Source organism: Sapajus apella, unplaced genomic scaffold, assembly GCF_009761245.1.
Source record: "Sapajus apella isolate SASKATOON/1434 unplaced genomic scaffold, GSC_monkey_1.0 scaffold105, whole genome shotgun sequence".
NCBI lineage: Eukaryota > Metazoa > Chordata > Mammalia > Primates > Cebidae > Sapajus > Sapajus apella.
This window is the reverse complement of record NW_022437045.1, coordinates 6,809,891-6,824,668: the sequence shown is the minus strand read 5'-3', so window position 1 is coordinate 6,824,668 and position 14,778 is coordinate 6,809,891. Positions and strand designations below refer to the sequence as shown.

General features: G+C 43.3%; 1 protein-coding gene across 1 annotated transcript in view; it reads left to right on the top strand.

Annotated features, from left to right (window-relative positions):
* The first annotated feature begins 334 nt into the window (after nucleotides 1-334).
* IYD (iodotyrosine deiodinase) overlaps nucleotides 335-14,778 on the top strand; it is a 39,884-nt gene continuing 25,440 nt past the window's right edge. The window contains exon 1 of the mRNA XM_032258830.1: nucleotides 335-644. Within this exon, the coding sequence (XP_032114721.1) occupies nucleotides 467-644 (178 nt within the window). The 5' untranslated portion in view covers nucleotides 335-466. The remainder of the gene's footprint in view (nucleotides 645-14,778) is intronic.

Below are 14,778 nucleotides of genomic sequence, written 5' to 3'. Positions count from 1 at the left end.
ATGATATTCTCTTTATTTCACATATTGGCTCAGGTATCATTTAAAAAAATCAAAAACCTAGGGCTGTGCTTCATAAACATGCTATTTGAAATGCATCTTACCAAACCTCTTTTCTGAACATTTTCTTCCAGCAGATCTGAGTTGCTGGTGTGATCTAGCTTGATCTAGCATGTGCAAGTTCTTACTCAGATTCTGGCATTGCTGTCTAAGAATATGCTGCTTGAGTACGTAATTTTAAAAAGTGAATGCCCTGGTGCATGACCAAAGCCACAACACCCCACACATGTGACTGTGATCTTTGCTCCTTGGCAAAGTCCTCATAGAGCTAAAGAGTTCTGCACTTTGTTCCTTCCCTGGCACAGCTCTCTCTGCATTCCTTCCATCTCCCAGCATTCTCTGTTTCTATCTCCGTGTGTTTAAAAACCGGTGTGGGAAGTGTGCACCCCTGTGCATCAGACTCCGAACCATGTTTTTCCTGACTCCCATCTTGGTAGCCATTCTCTGCATTTTGGTTGTGTGGATCTTTAAAAATGTTAATAGAAGCATGGAGAAAAAGAAGGGGGAGGCTACAGCCAGGGCCGAGGCTCGCCCCTGGGTGGATGAAGACTTAAAAGACAGCACTGACCTGCACCAAGCAGAAGAAGGTAAGGACACCGGCTATGCTGCTTAGCTTTGCTGTCATGTGTGTTGCTGGTGAGTGTGAGTCAACGGCAGGGCTTATGGAGAGGAAGAAACACAGACCACCTTCAGCATCGACTTCTAGTGTGCTAATGAATCAGTGCCTGGCACAGACAGATCATCTCGCTCCAGTGATGAGCTTGTCACCTGCTGGCACCAGCCTTTCCTTATTTTGGATCCTCAGTGAAAAAGCTGTTGAGAAGCTGAAATTTTCCCTGGCTCCAATTCTGTTCTGGTGGTTAAAACCTTCCTGCAGGGATTCATCCCAGGCTGGTAGTGGGCAGGGCTAAGTGACCAGGTTTTGATCAGGAACTTTGAAAACTACCAAGTGGCATCACCTAGGAGGCTGCTACCTTTTCCTTGCCAGGGCCTGGAAGTGAAAGACTGGGGTGGCCTCTGTTCTCAACAAACTGAATGTCCAATTCAGCTGCCAAGGTGATGCATGAGAATCAGAGAGAGTAACAAAGAGACAGACCCGGTGGAACTAATGCTAAGGTGTTTAGAGCAGGCCTGGGAATTTGACGGTGCAGTCAGGGAAAGGACAAGCCGGGCTGGGAGGATGAATAGGGTACAAACAGCAAGTGCTGGGAGGGCTGTCAGGCAACAAGAGGGAAAAGGAGCAAAAGCAGCTGGAGGCCTGGAGTGGGGGTAAGAGAGGAAGTGGAGAGCCAACGGCAGGGGGAGGGTAAGAACGGAAGTAGAGAATTGAGGGCACCTTGGGAAGAAGAGGTGATGAAGGAGGCACGTAGGAAGGCAGAGACTGTGGAGGAGGCTTGAGCCATCTGTGTCTGAGAAGCTTTGTCTGGGATGAGTTCGATTTGCAAAAGGCTCCATGATCCTCAGCTGGACTAATGATGTCCCCATTCCCAAACAGAGGCCACCTGGACATGTGAGTGTGTGTGAGTGTATGTGTGAGTGTTCACGAATGTGCATGTGTGAGTGTGTGTCCATAAGAGTGTGTATGCACGAGTGTATGTGTGCGTGCATGCGTGCATGTGCATGTGAGTGTTCATGAATGTGCATGTGTGTGTGCAAGTGTATGTGAGTGTGCATGTATGAGTGTGCATGTGTGTGTGACCATGCATGAGTGTGTGTGTACGAGTGTGTGTCCTAATCTCAGGACTGGGGCACAGGGTGTCCAGCTGGTCCTCAGTGCTAGGAGCCTGTAGGGCTGAATGCACCATATAGGAGTCCAGCCTCTCAGCAGGGTTGCCTTTTGCATTGAAAGCTCTTCCACTCGGAACACCAATTCGGCCCAGCGAAGAAGCACTTTCCTTAATCAAGGGGACATCTGTTGTGAAGCTGGGTAATGGTTTGTGCTGGGAAGGATGGCCTGGATGGTGGGGGCAGTGGGAATGCAGTGGAAGGGGTGGATCAGTGTGAAGTTATTGGAAGAGCAGCAGGGTTTGCTAATAGGTTGGATAGTGGGAAAAGGAGGAGAATGGGAGAGTTGGAAGCTGGAATGGTGTCATAAGTGGGTGAGGGAATAAGGATCCTGCTTAAAAAGGAAGATGTTGAGTTCCATCGAAGACATGCTTGATTTGAGATGACAGTGACACGTCTGAGTGGAAAGGGGAGAGAGCAGCCTAGGTTAGGGGCCCAGGCCACAGACACTGATTGGAGAGTCAGCAGTATGGGGAAGAGACTTGGAATCTGGAGAACTAATGAATTCACAAAGTAGGCATTGCTAGAGAGAAGGGTGAGGATAGAACTTAGGGGACACGTGCAGTTAAGAGGAACTGTGGAAGAGAAATGTACTAAAGAAAGGGAGAAGCTGTGGGAAATGGGGCTCTGGGATCATAACAGTAACAAGCCCTTATGTATATTAATAGCACTTACTTATGTATATTAATGAGAGCCACATTTTATGTGCAGTCACTCATTTCATCTTCATGACAGTGCAACGAAGTAGGCACTGTTAGAATCCCCATATTATAGATAAGGAAACTGACGCCCGAATAGGGTAAGCCCAGGCAGGTGATTGCAGAAATGGGACCCAAGCAGTCTGGCTCCAGGGTCCAGACATGTAGCTGTTTGCTGGCTGCCTCTACCCTGGAGAATGACCTAGAATGGAGGAGGCAGGAGACAGCCAGCAGGGGCAAACATTTTCTCAGAGCTTAGCAAGAATGTGCATTGAGGAAAGGCCACTAGATCTGTATACCTAAGAGGTTTGAGGACACAAGAGCTTGGGCAATCTGTTGAGGGTCAGGTCCTGGGGCTGGGCCTGGAGGCTGGGAACATAGAGCAGGACTAACAGGCGTTTCTTTGGCTCTCTGCATGATTACTCACTTCTGCAACATTGTGTTGCCTCTTCATTCTCTGTTCCTTTCCATCCTTATCCTTCTCTCTCTCTCTCTTTGTTTCTTTTTCTTTTTCTTTTTCTTTTTTTGAGACAGGCTCTTCCTCTGTCACCCAGGCTGGAGTGCAGTGGAGTGATCTTGCCTCACTGCAACCTCTGCCTCCTGGGTTCAAGCAATTCTCCTGCCTCAGCCTCTCAAATAGCTGGGACTACAGGCACATGCCAGCACACGTGGCTAATTTTTCTTTTGTATTTTAGTAGAGATGGGGTTTTTCTGTGCTGCCTAGCTGGTCGTGAATTCCTGAATTCAGGCAATCTACCCTCCTCAGCTTCCCAAATTGCTGGGATTACAGGCGTGAGCCATCGCACCAGCTTCATTCTTCTCTTCTCTTTATACAGAAGAATGAATGGGACAGACTTAGTGTCCTCTTTAGCAGCTGGGGCAAAGTCTGGCATCCACAGATCTCTTGTATGGGGAATCTAATAATGCCTACCTCATTGTATTGTGAAGATGAAATTATTTACTCCATGTCTCTTACGTTGTTTACATAAGTAGTACATGCTGAGGTCACACAGGTGACCCGTGAGAACCAATGGTTAAACCCAGGCTTTCAGGCCCCCAAATCCCTGCTCTCAGTCACAGGGCAGGTAGACATGGTCTATGTGGAGATCTTACTCTAGGTCCAGAAGGGATTGAGCAGGGCTAACTGGAGACGAGAATAGACTCCTTTACTGAAGACACATGGAGATAGTGTTGCTGACTCCAGATTCAAACTATTTTTAACATTAACAAGTCACTAAATGGTGAAATAAGTATTGCAGGCCATTCTAGCATGAGCTAAGAAAATATGGGTACCAATCCAACCTCCTGCAGCTCTGATTCACAAAGAATTCCTACTCCATGTTCACAGATCAGGAATTGGCATGTGTGTTTGCGTGTGGGTGTGGGTGGGGGAGTGATGAGGGAACATTGTGTGACCATGCTTATTAGATGTAAGATACGGTCTTCCTCTGCAAACCAGCCAAACTTGGTGTCCTGTTAATACCTTGTTTGTCTATAGTTATGGTCCAAGAATGAAGAGTTGCTGAAGTTTATCTCAAAGAAATAAATCTCAGATTGTCCCAATAAAATGAACCAAAAATCCTACCCACAAATCTTCTAGTTAAGCCTGGATTCATAATAGTCCATAGAAATAAGGAAAGAAGAAGAAGATAGGAAACACATCTCATCGAGATGAAGTTGTTTTAATGTTAGTGGAGGATTCCTCTGCACTCAGCTTCACTGACCATCTGAAAGCTATGATTCTAACTGAAGTCACTAACTGAGTAATAAGTGGCCCATCTTGTCCAGTCTTTTCTAAGAAAGGCCTGAGTTAACATTTTTAATCCAGTGTGGGTGACATCTAAGAACAGAAATGGTCCTACAAATTTAAGAAATGGATTTCTGTGTCCCCATAATATCAAGTAGCTGTCAGAACTGGTTTCAAGCCTAAGCAGTGGATTAATGACAACTCATTTCAGTGTAAGCTTGGCAAGCTAACCAATCCACATCAGCCTCTTGCTTCTAAAAGTCAGCCAACCAGTACCAGCTCCTCTGAGTGTCCGAGTCTCAACCAACAGACACTGATCCTACAAATGACGTGTGTCACTCACACTCTTGAAAGTCCACCAGTTCTTGAACTCCATGCTTCCCAACCAAGTAGCGTACTAGGGCTAGCCTCTGAGGATTAGCAAGAGCCAATTGTTAAATATTTAGGAGTCTTTTGTTAAGTCATCAGTGGCTTGAAGTCAGGCCATGGTGGGATTACTTACATCATGGATACTGGCAAATGCCATAAATCAGTACCTTCTCCCTGCCACCCTGCAAAGAGCTGGCTTACCAGCACACCACTGCCAAAAATTCTATATTAAGTCAGCATTCTACTCTGCTCAAAGAGACGAGCCTGGTCAGCATAGTTGTCTTTTACTATGGGAAGCAATGCAATCAGCTTTGTCTTAGACACGCCCAGACATTAATACTTTCACATGGCTAATTTAAAAGCTTGGTTTGCTAGATTCCTGTAAGACCTTAAGGTTTTGGAACAAGAGACAGGCAAGTTTAGAAGAGAAAAGAGTAGGAAAGAAAAGCACTTGAATGAAGACATTGTTTGTTCTTGAGATCAAGTCTGGGTGGGTTCCTACTCGGGGGAAGTTAAGGTCGGCACAGGACACTGGGGGACCAAAGCAGACAAAGGGCCTCAGAAGACAAATCCTGTTGCTTCACTCCATTGCTTTGGAGAGGAGGATAAAAACACCTTTTTCTCTCCCCAGTCTAGGTGCATGGCTGAGGCCCCTGTAACAAAAGATAGACTAATAGAAAAGTGTACATGTCTATTCAGCATAAGTTTGATGTGACACAGAAGCCTTCATAGGGAAGTGAAGACCCAAAGACATACCTGAGGCTCAGTAATTTATAAAGAAAAAGAAGTTTAATGGACTCACAGTTCCATGTGGCTGGAGAGGCCTCATAATCATGGTGGAAGGTGAAAGGCATGGCTTACATGGCAACAGGCAAAGAGGGAATGAGAACCAAGCAAAAGGGGCTTCTCCTTATAAAACTATCAGATCTCCTGAGACTTATTCACTACCACAGGAACAGTAGTGGGAAACCACCCCCATGATTCAATGATCTCTCACTGGGTCCCTTTCACAACATGTGGGAATTATGGGAGTTACAATTCAAGATGGGAGTTGGATGAGGACACAGCAAAACCATATCACTGAGCAATCTCTGTTTGTTCATATTCTTCTCTGTGTCCCTACGTTTTCAGAGATGAGAATGCTCCTTTCCTCTCAGTGGGCACCTCTTACATGGATGTCATATGACCTGCCTCAAGGGAGGTCATTCCTGCTCTAAAGTTGGCATTCTTTCGGGTAATATGTTCTGAACCCCATCAGCTTTAGGATATCATTGCTCTATTCAGGATCTCTCTGTCTGGTCAGCTTTCCCAATCCTTACCCACCTCAGCGCTACCAATGAAATAACCCATCTATACAGCAGCCAAGTGTCACCTTAATAGTTTGGTTGATTGATATATACAGCAAGTCAATACCTCGAGACACCAGGTTGCAACAGAGAAAGAGGTTTAATCATAGGGCTATTGAATGAGGAGGCAGGGGAACCTTAAATCCATCTCCCTGAGGAGCCTGGAGCTAGGAAGTTTTAGGGTTTTGGAGTGGACTAAAGTGTGAAGGTCATTGATTGGTCAAAGATTGCAGGGTGAAGTCATGGAACAGGGAGATGAAGAAACTATTCTAATGCTGATTCTGCTCCATTATGGGAGTCTTTGAACTGGTTGGCATCAGCTATTTCACTGGAGCTCATGATCTGAAAAACATTTTAAGTAATTTTTAAACAAAAGCCTTATGATCCTGATGGAGAGATCCTATGTATCTCAAACAAAAGCCTTGTGATTCTAATGTCAGAAATTCTATATATAGGAACAGTGGGGATGCATATGGTCAGTATTTACTAGTGCTATGAGACTTTCAGGAACAAGGAAGTGGGTTAAAGCAGCCTGATGAATGCTTAATCATAACTGTACTTCTGTTCATAATTCTTGTTAGCGCTATGAGGATGGCCTCACAGGAAGTGGGATGACCGAGAGGCCCAGGTAGGGAGCAGAGCAATGGTGACGCAGTTGGGAAAGAGGTATTCTCGGGCAGGTGCCCTGAAGTGGCTCCCATCCTCAGCTTTGAAATCTGCGTCACCCTCGTCCTTAGTAACATTGCCCCTCAAGGCTCCCAAAATTGCAAGACGGGAACAAGGATGATGTGACATAAATTGTCCTTGGTTTCAAAGTTGGAAATAGTGGCCCATTTGCAAAGGCTGTGAAGCAGAACTGTAAAAACACTAAAGCAATTCATTTGGAGATGCAACCAGAAAAATACCTCCATGTTCAATGTGAAAAGATATAAGTCACCCAGAGTTTCTTGGCTGGCTAAACCTAATTATGGCACAGTTAAGGGATTCTTTGGCATTAAAGCAATCGTAGGGACCAGGGGATTGATTGCTGGAAAGCTAGTAGGTGTTTATTACCACTCCCCCTTCACACCTACTTCCTTCTAACTAAAAGTATACAGTTTGGGCCAAAACTGTTCCTGCTACTGAAATATGAAAAACAGTTTTTCCTCTACCCTCTGAGGGTTTACTGAAAATGAACTGACAAAGGACAGGTTAATAGAGGAAAAGGCATACACATTTATTTAACATGCATAGGCACTGGGGAATCACAGGAGAATGGTTACCTAAGAACCCAGTGGGGTCCAGATGCTTACATATCCTTCTTCATAGGGGAAGTGGAGATGGGGGTGTGTAGAAGTAAATGATTTTCGGGAAATGAATGAGTGCAAAGAACAATGCCTTGGGATGCAGTTCCTCGAGTTCATGACAGGCAGTGGGAAGATGAGGGGTGGAACTGCACTGTGAACAAAAGTCTTCTTATTATGCAGGTAAAGTCCTCATAGGTTATCTCTCTCTGCCTGGATTCCTAGGCAGGGGGTCTTCGGACAATTACATTTCTTCATCTTCTTCTTTTTTTTTCTTAATAGACAGAGTATTGCTTTGTTGCTCAGGCTGGAGTGCAGTGGTATCATAGTTCATTGAAGCCTCTAGCTCCTGGACTTAATCTATCCTCCCACTTCACCCTCTTGAGTGTCTGGGACTACAGGCACACACCACCATGCCTAATTTTTAGACTCATTGTAAAGACAGGGTCTCTCTATATTGCCCAGGCTGGTCTCGAATTCCTGGGTTCAAGCAATTCTCCTACCTCAGCGTCTCAAAGTGCTGGGATAACAGGCATGAGCCACTGTGCCCATCCCAATTACATTTCTTTTGGAAAGAAATGTCCTTAGTCAGAAAGGAAAGCTCCAGAAAGAGTCCCTCTCAGTGCTTCAGGAAAAAGGATCAGAGAGACCAGAGACCAGGCAGGTCAGAGGGAGACCTGGAGGTGCTTCTTTAGTTCGCCAGGTCAAGTGCCTGGCGATATTTTAGGGGATTGTTTGCAGAGCCCCACTGCAATGATACAAGGCAAGTTACTGCTGGTATCAGTAGCACGCCCCAAGTATGGCAGCTCAAGATTTACATTTAAAAAGCAGGCCGGATGTGGTGGCTCATGCCTGTCATCCCAGCACTTTGGAAGACCGAGGCAGGCAGATCACCTGAGATCAGACGTTCGAGACCAGCCTGGACAACATGGTGAAACCCCATCTCTACTGAAAATACAAAAATTAGGTGGGCATGGTGGCAGGTGCCTGTAATCCCAGCTACCTGGAAGGCTGAGGCAGGAGAATCGCTGGAACCCGGGAGGCGGAGGCTGCAGTGGGCCGAGATTGTGCCATCTCACTCCAGCCTGAGGGACAAGAGCGAGACTCTGTCTCAAAAAAACAAAAAAAGCAGACCATAATAGTACACATTTCTTTGGACTATATAGACTTTAGAGCTTGAGTAATCACTAGTGGCTTGACTGCTGTAGGCTGAAGGCAGGAAAACAAAGGGGTTAACACGGCCTGCTCTCTTGCCTCTGGGTGAGGGCCACATTCCTCAGGAGCAGTCAGGAGTTCAAGGGAAGGAGACAAGTGGAAGCTCACTGTGCTCCCAGCTGGGCCCTGCTGGTCTCATTCCCCAGGCATAGTGTAGACCTCTGCCCTGTGAAAGGCTCCAGGAATGGCAGCCTGACTGTGCACTGCTCTGAGAGTGCACTCAGGACAATCCCATCAAGAGGTGATGAGGAACATTTGTTTACCTGGTCAGGGTAGTGGCTGGCACTGATAACGAGGCAACAGCTTGCTTCCTTCTGCTAGTTAGGAGTGCCTACCTTGGACCTTAGAAGCTGCAGAAACTGCCAAGTCATGCACTTAGACTGCTTTTAGATTTTACAAATGCTAAATGGGTCTTAAGTGTTAGTAACTTACCTTTCAAACAGTTAAGGAAGCATTTAATGCGTTTGCTTATATACCACTTATTAACTACAGAGGCGCCAGGCTTCATGTAAAACAGTGTTCAAAGTATCATTGGTGTTGAAAGTCTTTATTGACATCTTGATAAGGTTCAGGGTTGTCACTGTGATGTCACTGTGACACTGATGACATTGACATTTAGTTCAGGACTGACTGTTAGAAAGCTGACAGAGGTTTATTACCACTTCCCCATCACACCTACTTTCCTCTAACTAAGCCCAAACTGTCCCTGCTAGAGAACCATAAAAAGAGGTTTCCTCACTAAGAGCTATAAGCCAACAGTAGTGCCTGCTAACATCGTTTTTTGGGGTCCTCAGAAGGTGAATTCTCTACCTGAATTCTACCTGGAGAGTGGCCGAGTCCCTCAGGGCGGGTCTTTGACCTTCTCCCACTCTTCCTTTCATTCCTCCTGCTCATGCTGATCTCTGCATGAGGGCTCCAAATGGAACCTCACCTTCAAGGCTCAGACATTTTCTTTTGTACATGACATCTGCACTTGAATGGCTCACAGCATCTGGAATCAGGCAGACAGCTGACTCTTGTTCCTCCTTCCTGCCCACCGCCATAGTTCACCTCTTAGTCCTCCTAGCTCAGCGGATGGTTCCATCATCTAACCAGGCACGAAAGCCAGAAACCTGGCAACGACTCTTGGTTCCTCTCTCTCTCTCCCAGCTACTCCCAACCACCCACGTTAGCCAGTCTTTCAATTTCTATTTCCAAGGTGTTTCAAGAATCTGCAGACTCCCACCATTCTTCCTGCCTCTCCAAGGGTTCAAGCCAGCATGGTCCCCCACCCAGACTACGTCAACAGCGTCTGTGTGTTTCTGCCTTTTTCCCATTTCTCCTCAATAAATTTGAATCCCCAGCTCCTTTCTTATTGCTCAGGTTTCGCCTTCCGTGCCATCCTTTTGGGGAACCACTTTGTGTCTTCGCTCTTTGTACTACCCCTTCTTATCCTCTGTCACTTCATAGAGAATGAATTGTTTTCATAGGAGTGATTACAGTTTGTAATTCTATCCATATGTCCTTTACTGCTTTGTTTAAATATATAAGGAGTAAGATTATTGTCCCAAAGAGGAAAACAATTACCTTCAATCCCTTCCCTAAAATTTTATTAATCAGAAAAGATTAGAATTCATATCACAGAGAGAGTGAAAATTAAACATCACACCTAGAGCCCAGACAAACTTTGTCATAAACCTTTTCTTTTTGTTTGTTCTCAGATCCCTTTCAATTCCCAAAGGGAATGATTCACTAACCATCATCTGGTCATCAGGTCCATTCATTCCCCCTGAAATTCATTACCCTTACACCTCCCTTGTCCTCTTCCTCTATAAAGAAGGTTATATAAGCAGTCAGACCCCGCTGGGTTAATGAGTGATCATTCTCTTGCTATCGCCCCATGCTATGCATGTTAAAATAATTTTTATGGCTTTTTCTCCTATTAATCTGTCTTTTGTCAGTTCATTTTCAGTGAACATTCAGAGAGTAAAGAGGAAAGCTTTTCCTCTTCACCCCTATAGTATAAAAGTCATATCTATTTTTTTCACTAATATATGTCAAAAGCTCAATAAAAACCTTGTTGAATGAATTGCATATTTCCAGCTTCCAGGAAGGTTTTGAGAGCTTTACTAAATGTAATTTGCATTATACATAGTATTTTGTGTTTTGCAAATGTACAACTATAACCTGAAAACTTGTATTTTCCCAACTAATCATACCCACCAGAGATTTTTATTCCACTGTACCACACTTCTCTCCCCAAAACACCACCACTACCACTCCCGCCACAAGAGCCATTGCAAAATTATTGCTATTGGCATTTCCGGAGCAGATGTCTAAGAAAAGAAAGTTGTTCAGTTCCACTAATATAAAACAGATCAACTTTAGGACTTGCATTGCTTTTTCATGCTTTGTTCTTTAGCTAATGTGTAATACTTATATAACCCAGGGGTCAGCTGAGCTCATCCTATTTAGAAAAAATAAATAAACTAAAAATAAGATTTAAAGAAGGCTGAATCCTCAGTTCTACATGCTTTGAGGAGGCCCATTCCCTCTCAAGCATTTGAAAATCCCACAGAACCTGTGCCCACGGAGCCACCTCTGGCTCTAAGGTTCACACCCTGTGGACTCCTGATTTCCTCTATGTGTTTTCTTCCTTTACCTCGCAACAATTTATCTGTGGAAATCAACCTTTGTTGTTGTTTGTTTCTTTGGTACCTCACTTCCCAACTCCTCTCACAGCATGTTAGCATTTGGGCAGCCCCTTCTTCCTTCTAAAGGTCTTTTAAGTCACAGTTGAAGGTCTGCCTTTGCGCTCCTCTCCCCGGGACTCTGTTCCCCTCACTTGGTCATGCTCAGCTCCTCTCCCGCAAAGACCCATTCCTATCCTCTGAAAAACAGTGGTCGTGGAATCCAGGGACATGGCAGCACAGGAAAATCATCAGAGGTTTAGAATTTTACACTGTCTCCCTCCCTCATCAGCTGGTGTGGGGAAGTGAGCAACGGGGAGGTTTGTTTTCCACAAATGATGCTACTTTGCTCAGAAGGCAAAAGCACCTATGGCCAGTTTTGTTTACACTTTCAAGTTCTTATTGTTTAAAACTCTAAATCTTTCTTGAAAGCATTGATATTTTAAATATGAAACAGGAATTTAAAAATAATGATTTTGCTATTGTACTTTGAAAACTGGTAACATGGCAAGAAATTCATCTCCAAGGATCTAAGTTTCCACTGTATCTAGACTTTACCTGCTTTACTGAACTTGAACTTTTTCACTGCATTGAGAAAAAGTCAAGTATCTTTTCTCTTTTCTCAGAAGTTTTGTTTAAGAGTTCTGGACAGTTGACCTATTCCTGATTCCTCTGGTAATTAATCTCTATGGCCTTCTCACTGAAAAAACTCTTAATTGTGACATGTACTTAATGAAATAGTGTATAAAACAGATGAATGGCTTAGCAAATAATTATTAAGCAAAACATTATATAATTATTACTTAGGTTAAGAAACAAACATATCCAGCATTTCATAAACACCCACACATCCTTCCCCAGTCACAACCTCTTCTCTCCCCAACAGAAGAAACTACTATTTTGAATTTTATGGAAATTATTTATTTGCTTTTCTTCTTAGCTGCATCACTCTTACACAGCTAAATATTCCTAAACATTAAAATTGTACCGTTTATGCTCTTTTGACTTGCTGTTTTATATTTCTAAGAGTCAAATATAATGCTAAGCAGGCAAGGCATGTAACTGAGGCTCATTCATTTTCACTATTGTACAGTATTCTATTATATGACTATATCACAATTTATTCTACTGTTGATGAACCTTTGGTCTATTTCTAGTTTAGGACTATAAACTATTTCTGTAAACATTTTAATACTAGTCTTGTACATATGTGCATGGATTTTTCTGGTGCATACATGGAATTGCAGTCATGGTGTGAAGGGCCTGGTGATATATCACACAGATCCCCCTTTAAGGAAGGGCTTGCTGCCTCTGCTGCTGGGAGTACTGTCGGCCTCTTCCAGGGATGGCCTCTGCTGTAGACAGCTGTCTCTCCTGAGATCCCGCCTCTCCCAGGATGGCCCACGTTTAATGACTGACTGCAGTAGTCATATAAAGGCCCAGCCATTATGGCCTCACTTGAGACAATTCTGATGGGCAATTTTAGTTTCAAAACAGCCCTTGCTGTGATTGAGGCCGCCTCTCAGCTTGCATTGCAGCTTGGCTTCTTCTGCCCAGTCTTGCTTCTTTCCTCTTCCTTCCACAGGTTTTGATTCTGAAGATACTTCCTATAAACATTCCACACGCTAGACTCAGTCATGAGTCAGCTTCTTGAAGAACCCAAGTAGAGACATGTAAGGTACACCTCTATTCACAATACTGAGTTTTAAAATCTTATTTGTATTGTTCAACGATTTTGGAAAAATTTCAGCCATTGTCTTTTCAAATATTGCCTCTGCCCCATTCCCTCCCTCTCTTCTCCTTTCAGGACTCCAATTAAATGGTTTGACCTTCTCACTGTCTTTTACTTTCTTACCTATGTTCTCTATCTTTCTCTTTCCATGCTGCATTTTGGATAGGCAAGAAGAAACTATCTTCCTATTGATTCATTTCCTCTTCAGCTGTGTCTACTTTGATGTTAGTCTTATTAATTGAATGTTTCCTTTGTTTTCATTTTTGGTTCTAGAAGGTCTCTTTAGTTCTTTTTTCAAATTTCCTGTCACTTTTTTCTGCCAAACTTCCTTGGACATAGTGAGCAGTGTTGTTTCATGATCTATGGCTAATAACCCCAGTGTCATACATCATTGTTGATCTGTTTCTGATGCCCATAATTTCTTAATGGCTCTTACCTATGACTTCATGTTTTCTTAAATACATTGTTATCTTTCATTGTTTGCTGGTCATTCTTTTGGAAAATTAGTTATAAAAACTTTTTGAGGTCTAGGATATTGGTACTTATTCCCAGGGAAAATTTACTTTTGTGCTTACATGGTGGGACACTAACACTCTGGGATGGCTTTAACATAAGGTCAAAGCCTGTGGTTCCCTGGATCACTCAGATGATATTATCTTAGGCTGCAAACACATATCAGGCTGGTTTATTTAACACTCCCCCTCACTGTGAGAGTGTAGACCTTCAGGGTCTCAGCTTAAAGTGTAGGGGCTGTCAAGCTCCCAGCCCCGGGTAGACCTGGGATTTTGGCTTTTGTCATCATCCTTTAATCTCAGATCAACCTCACAGCTGTTTCTTGGTAATTGGAAAATATATAATACTCTGGGCATTTGAATGCCAGTCTACCTCTGTGGTACTCACCTTCAGCTAGATTTTGACTGTCATTTCCTACAGTAATAGATGAGCATTCCAATGCATACAAGGAAATGTTTTAAAATATATTTTACAAAGGATTTCAGTTTGTTTTTGTTTTTCTAGATTACAGTGTTTATAAAAATTCCCTAATTAACCATTACTAAAAGTGGAAGTCCTTTAATAGAGGTCACAACCACAATTGCAACAACTATAACCACAGCTGCATCAGCTAATTAGTGAGATCAAAATGGATTTATGGCTGGGTGAAGTGGCTCATGCCCGTAATTCCAGCACTTTGAGAGGCAGCGGAGGGAGGATTGCTTGAGCCCAAGAGTTTGAGACCCAGGAAACATAATGAAACTATGTCTCCAAAAAAAAATTAATTAAAAAAAATTAAATAAATAATCCCCCCCCAAAAAAAAACCTCAAAGTAGATTTGTATCTACTAAAAGAAGTAAGTAACAAGTTACTGTCTTCTATCACACGGCTGCAGGCATGGGATATGCATCATATCAAGCACATATCATTGGGTTTGGGGGAGGCTGTCAATGAGGAAGCTATATAACAGCATCATATTCAGTTTTCTAAAGATAACAGGTCAGGTAGCATAATAATGATTCAGATAAGACACAAACACATGCACACACATACATTTTAATGGTTTAAAAGATCTTCATTTGTTACTTTAGGAAAGAGTGCTGAGTATTTTCAGCAATATCATCATGGCAGACTGATGATCTGTTCTTATCAATATGAGTTACTTTCTGTGGTGATATGGCTTCTCTGCACCCACTCCCATCAGGCTGAAAAATATTAAGGCAGGTTTATTAAAGACTGAATTATTACATAAAAAAACAATCTACTTATTAGATCCCAACAATATTTTCAGTGTTTACTCCATGGACAGCCTTCTCAGTGAAGCTTTCTTTGTGTGATTCAATTTTCACTGAAAAAATTCCAACTCATAGCAATTTATTCCGATT